Source organism: Rhinatrema bivittatum, chromosome 14, assembly GCF_901001135.1.
Source record: "Rhinatrema bivittatum chromosome 14, aRhiBiv1.1, whole genome shotgun sequence".
In the NCBI taxonomy this organism is placed as follows: Eukaryota; Metazoa; Chordata; class Amphibia; order Gymnophiona; family Rhinatrematidae; genus Rhinatrema; species Rhinatrema bivittatum.
Window position 1 is genome coordinate 18,245,897 of NC_042628.1, and position 14,123 is coordinate 18,260,019.

At 39.6% G+C, this 14,123-nt stretch overlaps 1 protein-coding gene across 1 annotated transcript in view; it reads left to right on the plus strand.

The window, feature by feature from the left end:
- The window catches only part of UMOD (uromodulin), a 56,157-nt gene extending 43,046 nt beyond the window's left edge, over positions 1–13,111 (plus strand). The window contains exons 17-24 of the mRNA XM_029577225.1: positions 22–138; positions 1,402–1,604; positions 2,956–3,113; positions 3,614–3,859; positions 5,136–5,298; positions 6,570–6,648; positions 11,910–11,966; positions 12,756–13,111. Coding sequence (XP_029433085.1) covers positions 22–138; positions 1,402–1,604; positions 2,956–3,113; positions 3,614–3,859; positions 5,136–5,298; positions 6,570–6,648; positions 11,910–11,966; positions 12,756–12,823 — 1,091 coding nt within the window. The 3' untranslated portion in view covers positions 12,824–13,111. The remainder of the gene's footprint in view (positions 1–21; positions 139–1,401; positions 1,605–2,955; positions 3,114–3,613; positions 3,860–5,135; positions 5,299–6,569; positions 6,649–11,909; positions 11,967–12,755) is intronic.
- Positions 13,112–14,123: the final 1,012 nt, after the last annotated feature.

Sequence of the window (14,123 nt, forward strand, 5' to 3'; positions counted from 1 at the left end):
TTTTTTTTTTCAATTTAACAGAGCCCAGTGCTGTAAAACCAAACTGCTCCTCAGCAGAGTGTGCTGCAGACGAAGAATGCAGGAAAGTGCAAGGAGTCTGGGGTTGCCATTGCAAATCTGTACAGAATGCAGCGGCAGGTAAAGACCGACCAGAGCCGCCGCCAGGAGTCTAGTCTAGCAACCGGATGGAGACCCAAGGAGGAGGGTCCTTGGGTCTCCATAACTTGGCTGCTATGCAGGCCTGTCCTGAGCCCTCGGCAGGAAACAGGACAAAGAGAGCAGAAGGAAAGCGAGTTGGTTGGCCAATTGGGAATCAAAGGGCTTAAACCGGGGTCTGACATGGCCAAAGGCAGCACAGTATGGGCCCTCCTACCTCTCTTTCTGGAGCTGGGCCCAGACAAGGACTGTGTCTTAGCACTGTACGGCCAAGCTGCGGGGGTAGCCATTGGGTCCTAATGAACATATTAATGATTATGCCATTGGCGGTTTATGTTAAAGCTTTCATGGGAGATTGCAGGGGCTTCCCAAACCTGACCTGGTGAACCCAGGTGAAGCCAGACAGGTTTTTCAGGATATCTACATTGAATCTGAAGACCAGGCCCTAAACCAGATCCTTGTCACCAGAAATCTGCAGCTGGCTATCTCTGACTAGCTGTCGCTCGACTTCTACGTTTGGTTAGGTGGCACTTTTTTTCTTTTATAATCAGTTTAGAGTACTTCTTTAGGTAAAAAAAAATGTGAGCGAGAAGGTTGTGCTGGAGGCGGGTGACTTGGAGGTGTACTTTCCAGCAGTGAGACTGGGAGCTGCAATGCTTGCGGTCTGCTGGTACAGCCAGCCCAGCAAAGCCATGCCATGCTAGGATCCAGAATAACTCCTCCAGGCTTGGAGGCATCCCCATGAGGACCCAAAATGATGTGCTTCAGCAGGCGACTTTTACTTGGAATCTTTTGAGGTTCATACTAGAATTTGTTTATTTAGAATTATGTTTATTGTAAAGCCTATGGCTGAATTACTGTTTGCTGTAAACCGAGGTGATGTGCATTACATGCCGCGGTATATAAAAAACTATAAATAAATAAGTAAATAATAAATAGAATAAAATCACCACAGTGACTGCTAGAAAGATTTGATTTAACCTCCATGCATGTATACGCCACTTACATGCGCCAGACAAAACGTGTAGACCATAGGACCAGAAAGCAGTAACAGAAAAACCACGTGTCCAGCATTATATACTTTGATATTATAACCTTCTTGGCTCAATAAGTCCTGTAAATGTGGAATATAAATCTTTGAAATTAAATTAACATAGATGCAAGGCAATACATAGCCCTCGAGTTGCTGAGCTGAAAGAAATATGCAGCAGCTTTGATTGAAATATGTTTTAATTATTTCCTTAGGTTCTGCTTTGCCGGAACTAACATGTGGCCTAGACCACATTAAGCTTTCTTTTAACAAGTGCCTGTTTGAGACGCTGGGCTACAATACCTCATCGATCCGTTTACGAGAACCGGGCTGCAACAGCTTCACAGAGAGAGAGAATAAAACCTCCGTGGCTTTGCTGATGCATCCAAGCAACGGCCACTGCGGCGCGCAGCTAGCGGTGAGTCCACTTTCCAGCTTTGGCAACAGCAGATTTAAAAAAAAAAAAAAAAAAAATGGGGTTAAAATGAGGCACAGCCTCTATGTACCTTCTTTTGCCAGCTTTCTATACATTTACTCTACAGTGTCCTCTTCAGCTGGATTCAGATGCACTTAGGAGAAAGTTAAGCGCAGAATCAGATCATGCTAGAGATGACACAGTGATTGACCGATGGGGAAAGAAAATGCATTACTTGAAATTAGACAAAGCTTAGCAGTGACAAAGCTTTGCCGCCTAAAGCTGCTGATTTCTAGGAGACTTGGGGAAGCTGGGATTCCTCACCGAGGCTCACGAGCAGCGGAAAAGATGCACGAGTTAGCTTGTCCCTTCGGCAGGCAGTTCCCCCACATTTCTCTGCCTTCCATGGTCCTCTCCTGTTCAAAGAGCCAGATAATACTAAGGTCACTCATTGCTTGGGGCTCATAGGCCCATTTTGGTCCTTAAGAAAACTGGGTTCTTTGCAGGCTGCAATACATTTTATTGGCTCAGCATGAGAATTATCCTAACACGATGCTATATGTGAAGACCTCATAGAAACAGAGAATGATGGCAGATAACATCCATCCTGACCTGCTCAATTTACCTCCTGCTCCAGTGACATAGACACGGCCAATAACAGGGTAAACGGCACCCTCGGTGGTCAGAGGACTCCTCCTCTGATGACTCGGCCAGCTGGACGGTCCTGTTCCGATGACTCAGCTGTGCAATGAGTTTGCTTCTGCAGACACTATGATGACAATGGAGGCCTGGCAACCCCTCTGGCCGATAGCTCAGGCCATAGATCCCAACTAGAGGTTCTTCTTCAGGTACAAGAACGAGGCTCTTTCTTTCTTTCTTTCTTTCAGCTTTGCCTTCCCATCTAAAGCAAAGACCTGTGCGTCTTAAAACCTTCACGCAAGGCATCATCCTGGGATAATTCTTACATTGCTCCAATGAAAGGGCTATCGTAACCTGCAAACATTCCTTCCTACAGCATAAAAGCTTAGTACCCTTGGCTCCAGGTGTCATATTTATAATTCATCAAGGAGCACCGACTTCCTTCCTACAGCCCAATTCAAGCCTTGTCTGCTACTGTAATTTTTCTAGCAGAAATCAATTGGAATAATCAGCTTCAGCTTTTTCAGCCTGTACACCATGCCTGCAACTGGAGTGAACGGATTCATTGAGGGACTTGCTCCCAGGCTGTGCCTATGGAAAAAGTCTTTGCTAAAACAGCCTCCGAGTACCGTGAATGTAAATCGTGCCTCTTTTAAGAGGACTTTATCAGTAAGTAGGGGACAATGCAAGTGACGTTTACCATTGTGCTTTGCAGAGAAACGAAACACATTTCACATACATGAATTCAGCATTTATGTCAACAACCACAACCGGAATAACGGAAAGAGGAAAAGTGTCTCAGTACAACTTTCATTGTTCGTATCCTCTAACTATGCAAGTCAGTTTGTCACTCGCAATAAATCCTCTGATCAGGTATGAAATAAATTTGCACCATTTGTACAGGATACCGTAGAAAAAAAATAGATATTTTTAAAGTTTGCCTTCATGCAAATGGACATAGAGGGGGGTCATTTTTAAACACTTATGGCCAGCTTGCCAGCCCACCAAGTACTCTGTGACTGGGATCCTAGAAGCCCATTTTCAAAGGGGACGTCACTGCAGAGTTTCAGTCCTCGCCGACCATGCAGCTGCTGTGCCACAGGTGCACCATCGGCAGCGTCACCCAGGCACAAGGGATTTCAGAACGCGTTGGCACATAGCGCTGCCCCTTTGTGACGCGAGTAAAAAAAAAAAAAAAAAAGTAGCCACACGGTGAAACTGCGCAGCTACTTTCATCCGTTGAGAAAGAGGGTAATTTTCAGTCAGTCATTTTTAACCAGGTGAAAAGCTTTGGAAATTACACTCCAAATGTACAATTTTCTACAATTATTCCATTTAAGAACCTGTTCGTTCGTGTTTATTTTTTTCCGTAGCTCAGTAAATTTCACTTTGGGAGGAACGGGAACTTACTCTGTAAAGATGGCCCTCTTCCGCTCGGACGCTTACTCTCTGCCCTACGAGGGCTCCGAGGTGTGGCTGACCACGGAGCAAGCGCTGTACGTTGGCGTGCTGGTGGAGAACGCAGATTCGCAGCAGTTCGTTCTGGTCATGGAGAACTGCTATGCCACGCCCACACAGGATTCATGGGACCCGCTAAAGTTTTACATCATTAAGGACAGGTATTTGGTTCATCTCACGCACGAGGTCGGTCTGTCTGTCCGTCTTTGCTTCTGCTTTCAGTCTGCATAAATGCTGTTCTTCCTATTCGCCAGCAGGAGGATTGCATAGCATCTCGATACCTGGCTGGAAATTGGGATCATGTCTGGGATTTCTGTGAATACCCGGTTGGAGAAATCTCTAAATGCAGGGACTTGAGACTGAAGGAATAAGGGAGATGAATATCAGAGTAATAGGACGTTAGGGATAAGCACTCAGAATTCAGCGCTGGGTGAAATTATTTACATCAAGAGGCAACGGTAAACCTTGGTTTGACCATTGTGAAGAAAACATTTCTTCCAAAACATTTACTTTATTTATTTCTTTACATAGAATTTTATAACAAAAGGTTTGAAATTTGCAGTTTTCGTAGCATTTACATCCTTCCCCCTCCCCCCCCTTATTTTTTAATTTTAAAAAAAAGTGCTGCAGAGCTGCAAACTTCAACATTTTTCACTTTTCTTCCATGGAAGTCTGGGGGGCAAAAAGATTTTGTAAATCTGCAACGTATGCAGACTTTTCCCTAAAAGTTCACAAAATTAAATTGTTGCTTTCTACACCCTTATTCAAAAGGTTCACATAGGAGGGAGAGTCATGAAAGGGGTTCAGAAGAAGGGAACAAAAAACAAAACAAAAAAAAAGCAACCTAACCTAATTAACTTTAGTTCTTTGGAATCTAGTGCTCATCATAATTTATTTCATACAAGTCCCGCAGAACTCTCTCATTACAGAAATATCCAAGGGATTCTGGCCCGGCAGCAGATAATTGTAAACCAACAGGTCTCCAAAAAAACGTGTTTTAACACAGAAAGGGACCCCGAGCGGTGGCTTAAGCAGGGGTTTTGCAAGAAGCAAAGCCGGAAATGGCCTAGCGAGATGGTGGAGGCCATCACTGGTGCAGATTTTGGGCACGCGTGGGGCAGATATGGAAGGCAGTGCTAGGCATTGGAAAAGGATTGAGAGATCAGGGGGAAAGATGTGGGAAAGGGGAGTTGGTGGGAAATCATAGCTACATCTATCCACCCAATGTGCCCGTATCTCAACTGGACAGACTAGTTGTACCATTTTGGTCTTGCTGTAGTTTGCTATATTGCTGTGCGTCTACTTTTTATTTTATTAAGGCACGATTCAGGAAGCGGAAAAGGTTGTTCAATAAAGTTAAGCTTTTCAGGTATTGAAGTGACATTATATTTTAAATCCATTTGTGGGTCCATGGTAATGATAGTGATTTTCTTCCAGCTGTCCTAATAGAGAAGACTCTACCATCTTCGTGGCAAATAATGGGGTAGCCCTCCATGGCAACTTTTCACTTCAAGTCTTTACATTTACTGGAGGATATGAGAAGGTGTATTTGCACTGTAAGGTTCGCTTATGTGACAAGACATCAGACTATTGTATCCCTGTAAGTTACATTTCTTCTTATACATAACAGCATATGCTCCTCACATCCTCTGTCAGCCCTCACACTTTGCTGAGACCTTCCTGGGACTGGTGGATCCTGACGTTGGTGTCAGGCCAAATAGTAGCAATTCAGAAGAACAAAATTACTGGCCATCTGGATAGCCAAGGACCACATGGATTTTGCCTTACAAATATATTTTTTAACGAGGCTAACAAATATGTTGACAAGGGTGAATCAATTGATGTAGTATATCTGGATTTTCAGAAGGCTTTTGACAAAGTCCCCCATGAAAGACTTATCAGGAAATTAAAAATTCATGGGACGGGAGGCAATGTCCTTTTGTGGATTGTAACTGGTTACAGGATAGGAAACAGAATAGGACTGGATAAGGGTAAATAGTGGCGAGGCCCAGGGATCTATACTGGGACCAGTACTTTTTAGTGGATTTATAAATGATGTGGAAAAGGGAGTGAAGAGTGATCTGATCAAATCTGCAGAATGCACAACATTATTCAAACTTGTTAGATCACAAGGAATTTCAAAAGCACCTTGCTTGAATATAACTGGTTCAGGTTAAATTAACTAGGGTCACATACCTGGAAAACTTTGAAACAAGGCCAATTAGGTTTCAAAGTTATCTGAGTAGAGATATACCCACGCAATTTTATTGAAGGATATTCAGCAGGATGCTTATCCAATTTAATATCCCTGATAACTTATCCGGCTAAGGTTACTCGGATAAGTTATCTATTTTCCAGGATTTGACATAATGACATAGGTGAGCATGAAAATTATCTGGGGAAAGTCATCCAGATAACTTTCACCAGATATTCAGTAAATGTTCCACTGAATATAATCAGATAAAGTTATCCAGATAATTTTAGAACAGGTACTTTCCCAACACCAGTTATATCCAGCTACTTTTACCTGGATAGTGCTTAATACCAGCACTCACCAACTAAAAGTTATTCCTGACCTGGAACGCCTTCATCATCACTTCTTTTTATCTGGCTAAACTTGTACTATTAATGAATTAGCCAGACAAAATTTAGCTGGTCAGTGGGGGAAATATTCAGATCTTAGGTTTTTGTCTGGCTAACTCCAAAAGGTACTTGGACAATTGTCCTTGAAGCATTTCATTTAAAATGTGTTTGTTCTTAGATTATAATTACATTTCTTGCACCTCTTTATTTATTTGGAGCAGTGTTCTTGTCTTAGGATCATACATAATCTAAGAAAAACATATTGATGGAATCACATTTGTTTTACAGTATTGTTCCAATGTCAGATCCGTACATAGGATTGACAGAAACACACAGCTTTTGAGCGTGGGACCAGTTTATCACCGAGGTAAAAACATTGTTAAGTCTTCCAGATCACAGATAATTCTGCTGTAACATCTATGAAAATAGGAATTTTTTTTTTTTTGCTAATTACTGCATTTCATCTGTATTTGAATATAATATGGATGAGGGCATTTCTCTCTACATTGCACTACTAATGTCACTGCTAATTCTTCTTAGGATGATACTTTAGCATCTCCAGTGGTCACAAAGCTTCCCGTTTATTAGGGCTGTTGGCACTGTGATTGTTACAAGATATGTTTTTGCCTAATCTGGAACAGTTATAAGAGGCAAAGTCAATATTCAAAAGGCAATAAGTGCGGTATCCACTGATAATTATCAAATTAATCGCACCCTAATGTCTAAATCACATCTACATCATAAGAATGATTTGGCATCTGAAGTCTTTTCCTCTTATACAAATTCTGTTTTTCAAAAAAAGAGATTTAGGAATAATTTAATTGTGGATGTGGTTTAGACATTAGGGTGCAATTAATTTGATAATTATCAGTAGATATTGCACTTATTGCCTTTTAGACACTGAGTTTTCCTCTGAATTTTTAGACAAAAATGGCTAGCAGCAAATTGAGTGATGCATTTAGCTATTTACAAGAGCATATTAATTCCTTGATTAATGAAATGTGGACAGCAGAGAGGCCAGGATCTGACTTTTCAAATTCCACAGACTGGTCAGAAACGTATAATACATACAAAAGATCTATTTGTTTTGAACTGCATGGGTTGACCTTGATTGAATATTGCAAGAGTGAGCATATTTCCAGAGGACTAAGATTCTTGAAAGAACCTAAGCTGTTTTCAGAGGATAAACAGTTTGTAGAACGTTGGAATAGTATATTAAACAAATGCTCATTAGATCTGATAATTTTAATTATAGAGAAGACCAAAGAAGTGGGTGAGATTGTTAAACAAGTATTGGATACCGAGTTACAAGCCATCAAATCAACAGCAGCTCTTGATGATTACAATTCACATTATTCTGATCTCAAGAAGAGTATTGAAAATTTGAGAACGGAATTTAAGAAATATAAAGCCAGTAAATTTACGAGGCACACTGGAGATTTACCAACATGGTTTTGTATATCTTTGGATGATTCAGAAAAAGACCAGAAAAGTTACTTTGGCATCATCCGATGACTCTGAGTAGCGAAGATTCGGATGGCTCACAATCCTCTAATTTTTTAGACCGGAATCAATGATACCATGGCAAAAAGAACAATCCCCAGAGCCAGATGAAGAGAGGCAATTGGTCACACGTTTGCAGAGATTTCGGGATCAATAGCAGCAAGCATTGTTTGATGTAATCAAGTCATCGAGTATACCTTTTCAGAAGAAAATGAGGAATCTTTGGTCTTTAATTTATTAAATAAGATATTATCTGTTTCTGAATTATCAGTGCTATAAAAAGATTTGTCCTTTGGGGTAGATTTTAAAAGGAGCATACCTGGTGCACATGTTATCAAATCGGGGGTCAGTGCATGCAAGGGGGGTGAACAATGCGCGCTGAGCCCGCGCTGCCTACCCCCATTCCCTTCCCTTACCTCCCCCGCCCTTTCCCCCTTACCTTTTCCTTTTTTTAATCTCGAAACTTACTTCAGCCTTGGGGCTGAAGTTACGCACGCTGGCCGACTGCCGGCGCACGATTCTCGGCACAGTAGCAAATTTACACGCATCCTGGGGCTTTAGGCCCGGCGCACGTAACCTTTTTAAAATCCGGCCCTATGATTCTTTTCAGATGAGAATAGATCTTGAACGATTTATTAGACGTTTACGGTTAAAAGCATTTTTTGGTAAAAGCAGTATTGAAGAGAGGGTCAGTTCGGTTGTTTGTCTCAAATCTATATGGTCACCGCCTGGACCTCTAGAACCCATCATACATACATTTAGAGAATCATTGCTGAAAGATATCAGTTATTTGGAGTGCAAGAAACATACAATTTATCAAAGGCAGAGAAAAAGGCTATTGATGATTTACAGAGAGATACCACAATACTACAAAGCCAGCAGATAGGAGGAGTTGTCATCATGAATTGAAAAGATTATGCGCAGGAGGTTTTACGTCAACTATAGGAGAAAGAATGTTATAAACTTTCCATGAATCCTACCAAAAGATTATAATCAGTCATCAAAAGAGTCACAAGCACCTCAGTAGAAGCTGGTTTCTTGACTAAAAAGGAGTTTTGTTTTTTGAATGTACAACATCCATGTGTAGCAACAATATACATGTTTCCAAAGAAACATGAAACGTTAGTTAAACCCCCAGGGAGACCAATAGAATCCGCGAATTAATCCATTTTAGAACCATTGACTACATACGTAGATACATTTCTTAAACCCTTCGTGTTTGAAATGCCTACTTATGATATAGATTCAACACATTTTCTGTCCATATTGGATTCGCTTGAGATTCATACTGACTGTATATTGGTTACACTAGTTTTCCAGAGGATGAGACTTTGGTTATGATTTGTATATTTCTGAGAGAAAGAGTTCGTCCACACAAAGTACCATCATTTTTTTATTTTGAGGCTGACAGGAATTGCATTATATGAGAATTGTTTTCTTTTTCAAAAACAGATATAGCTTCAGACAAAGGATACAGCCATGGGTTCTACCATGGCACCATCCATAGTGAATTTGTACATGTCCAATTTTGAACAAAATTGGATTGATAGGTCTCCATTCACTGAGAAAATAAAATTTACGTGTAAGATACATAGATGATGTGTTAATGCTTTGGTCTGGAACAGTGGAAGAATTGCGAGATTTTCACTGATGGATTAACACATGTAATGACAACATCACATTTATAATGGCACACAATTTCAGAGAAATATCATTTTTAGATGTTACAATACAAGTAGGTGAAAATGGTGAATTTTCAACAACTCTGCATAAAAGAACAGAGATGGATGTTTGAATTCGGGAGCATTGAACCACAGGGAATGAATGAATACCAACATTGAATGGGCACATTTTTTATAGTGTGGCTTGTAATCTATATGTGTTGAAGTTTACATTTGGAGAAAAGTCTGATTCCAAATGTTTGTCTCATCAAAAAGTGTTCCCTACACAGTATGTTCTTCCAATTATTTACACTTGGGAGCATGCCTTTGATTTAGTAGCAATGATCAAAGTGTTTCTACATAAAACACATTAAGCACGATAAAGCTGCATCGTAAGAATAAATCATTATCAATAAGAGAATGTGAATCACCTGATTTGATTTGCTGTTTTATAAGATGACATCTATCAAGGACCAGTGAGGTTTCACCAATAGCAAGTCACAGTTTTTCCAGGAGATACATGGGTACATAACCAGCCAATACAAGGAATGCTATATATGGATACAGATTGTGTAGTAACAATTGAGATTCAAGTATGAATCATCATGGGGTTTAACAGTATCTTTCATTGCTACAATTATTAATATGTCATTCAAAAATGTATGTCAATACATATGAAAAGTGTTTCGTTTGATTGGACACCCAATATGATGGACATTTGTTAGTGACCAATGAGGTTTCATAAAGACTAAATCAGCATGTCATTTTGATTGACATGGATGAAAACCAATTGAAATAGAGGTCGATAAGGAATGGGAAGGTTTCTGGTTCAATATAAAGAGTCCTTTACATGCACGAGCTACAAACTGAAGAAAGATAATCATTGTGATTCATCTAACAGCCTAAAACCAAGTATAACAGAAGCCTATATATACTGATTGCTTAAAGCTACAAGTATGTTTTCATAAAAACTATTATTTCACAAAGGGAAATGTATGGTTTGTGAGATCATCAATAGCACAAAAGTCTAGTAAGATGGCATTTTTTGTAAGTGGATTGTACAACACTAAACAAGAAGTACTTGTTCAAGGACTATAAATAAGCGCAATCAGATGGATCACAGAATAAATTAAAAGATCAGAGTTTCCTAGCGTTTTATATGAAAGAACAAAACCATTTTATAAAAAAAGATGATATAGGAGAGATATTAAATTAATTTATCACTAGATTTCACAAAATAAAAAAAATAGGTTTTTCTGACTAATGATTTTGCCCTCTACCAAAACAACAATTCAATGATTGCTGATTCAGCATCTGAAGTCTTTTCCTCCTATACAAATTCTGTTTTTCAAAAAAATTTAGGAATAATTTAATTGTGAATGTGGTTTAGGGTGCGATTAATTTGATCATCATATAAAACATAAGAGGTACCAGTGTCATTGTTTCATTGAAACCTTTAGGGTTACAAACCAAGAAAACAATAACAGCTAGTGATTATATTCATGCCATGAGAATTTAAAACTGTATTGGCACAGGCACAATTTAAATGTTATAACAGTGTCAATTTTCAAAGGGTTTAGCTTTAGGCATTAGGCACCTAAATCAGCCCCTTTGAAAAATGGCTAGGTCTAAGCACATATATTTAGATGCCGAATAAGTGGGCAGCGACAAGAGGCAGAATTAGGGTGAGGAAAAAAAAGTCAGGCATTTAGCGCCTATCTCAGGGTCTGATTTACCAAGGCTTTTCCCCCATTCTCTATCTATGCGAATAAAGCTGAATAAATCAAGGCCTAGGCTCCTAAATCTAGAGAAATGAACTGCAGCCCTAAATTTACGGACCCAAATCCAGGTGAATTTTCAGCTGAAAATATAGGCTTCTAAATTAGCTGAAAAACTTCTTAAATTTAGGATCCAAAAATTCAGGCACTGAACTTTATTTGAAAACTGATTCCAAAACCTCTACTTCCTTCTTCCCCTACCTTCTCACTCCAATACCTCTGCTTCCTGTTTCCCCCACCCTCTGACCCCAATACCTCTACTCCTTACTTCCCCCTAACCTTCCCATTGCTTACTGTGCTGTCGCTTGCTGAAGCTGCACAGGTTTTGTTGACTTTCAAGGATTTATGGTGACTGCACCCCCAAGCACTGTCTTGAGATCTAAGATGATGTTAAGGGTCTGGAACTCTTATCGTGAAATCATGATATAGAAGTTCTTATTATGAACTCCAAATGCTGTAATGTTTTCCCTTTCTCTTGTTTGGCTTTTCTCTGTCTCCTTGAGGTTACTTCTCTGTCTCTAGTCATGCTTTCCCTCAGGTAGCTTACGTAAGAAAATAAAGAGGTAGCTTCAAGCATTTCAATTAGCCACTAGATTTTTTCATTCTTTGACACCTTTGTTGTCCGTATATTTCTTTATCTGATACATTTGTATTAAATATGATGTTATTAAAAACATGTGTTGCAGTGACTCCTAAGCAAGCTGAATCCACAAAAGTGCCTTCTCTCTATTCAGACAGCACAGGTAAAGGATTGTGCTATTATTCACTCCTATTATGTTTTTATCACAACATTTCAGTCTGTGTTTGTGGTTCCTTCACCTACAGAAAGCTGCCAGACTTGGCTTGGCACATGTTTTAAACTTATGAGTTATAAGTCCAATTGTCAAGGCATCAACTATTCACAAATTATTTTTTTTTAATTAACAGTCAGAATTCAGTCACTTTCTTAAAAATGATTAAAGATGGATATATGCTCAGCAGCTAAGGCTGAAACCTTGTGCTACAGTTCACAAGTTTCAGATGTGTACCATTTTCCTGCTTGTGTTGCCGTGCCTCCAATATATGGATGTATGCTTTGCTGTGATTAACTGGCACCAAGCAAATTCTCCTGTGCAATATGTATACTTGCAAAGCCAAGAGTATGGTCGGCATTAATGCTGAAAAGATGGAGAGAGAGAAAAAAAAAGCTTTTAAAAAACTGGAGTTTTACTATTTTACTGTCCAGTAAATGCCCAACGATTAGAACGTGTAACTGTGATTCAGGAAAAAGCCTGGAGACACAAGTTGAAGACTTTACCACTGACTCTGTGTGTGACTTTGGACAAATCAAACTTTTTTTTTTCTATGAACTCTGGGAATCAGCTGAAAACAAAGCACTTGTCTTACTCTGGTTTTCCTAGTCAAACTATATGTGTGTAGATATATATATATATAAAAAAGAAACAAAAGAAAACAGATACAAGGAACATCTTGCCTTCCCAAAATGTAAAAATTAACCAAAAATCTGATGCTACCATTCTTTTCTTTTCCAGGTGTTGTGCCATCTTCTTGGACAATGCAGATCCTGACTTTGTATTTCCTTAAGCTTATACTTCAGTGAATGGGGCACACAGCAGGAATGGGACAGCTGAAAGGAGCTGAAGTAGCTTACAGAGAAGCAAATCAGAATGAATCACTGCAAACAGCCTAGGTTCCAAATTAGGAAGAACTTTCAGAATTCTGGCAACACAGAGCCATCTGATTGGTTAATGGTGATCAGATGGGTGGGGCAGCAATTGTGTGGGTAGGTTTTTATAATAATATGGACTTGTTTGACAGCTGAAGCATGAATTTATGAAGATTAACTATTTAGACTCTAATAATCTGTAAAACAAATGTCCATTTCTCTTGTGTATTATTGCTTAGATATAATATATGTCCACAGTTGTTGCAACTCTTTGTCAGCAGGATTAGCCTAAATAATGAGTTGTTAAATAGTTTAGTAGTTAAGTATTAAAAGCATCATAAATTGAGGTTGCGTTTCTTCCATCTGAGATTGTTCCAGAAGGTGCACTGACATCTACTCCCATGTGGCGACGGCCTGGTGATGTGACGACTGTTCTGTTGACTTAAGCATGGAAACATACAAGAGCACGTAGATAGACACTATAGCAGAGAGGCTTCCCCTGGCAGGTTGGTTTGCACACAGAGAACTATTCCAAAATTGTTATTGGAATAGTGATGTTTCTTCTTTGCGTCTACAACTTGTACCTTGCAAAGAATGTACTGCCTGCAGAGCCTGTAGCTCCAGCAGCAACAAAATCAACCCAGAGACCAGACACATTGTTAGCTTATTCAATTCAGCGTCCCCAGTACAGAGACACAATGCCGGTGAATCTTACCTTGTAGATAAAGTAATACTATATTTTATAACTTTGCACAAGGAAGCGCCTTTCAGCTCCTACCTGGTATTTTAATTGCCTCTCTCAAATGTTTTATATTTTCAAAACCAGCAAGGAGATAATATTTACCTTGCCATAGTGCACGCTGGGAATTTGCAGGACCGTATTACTCTGATTGCTAAGCCTTACTCTAACTATTGTTACTGAACGTGGATAATGAGAGCAGTGTATTAAGAAAAGAAACTGCTGAATTTCCAGCCCTGGGATTTGTGCACGGTGGAGGTATTTCATAATATAAAAATGCCAGAAAGGGGGCATGCTCAGCCTGCGAATCCCAGAGAAGCAAATGGAAACAAATACACTGCGTTATCTGCAGCAAGGACCTTGCACAGTGGCTTAAGAAAATTGCAGTAACGGGATGATTATGATCAATGTGCCACTCTCTTTTAGCTAGTTGAATGATTTCATTATTGCATACAGCAATTTCCCTGCATCAGGTCGCACAGAGTCTGCTGCAGG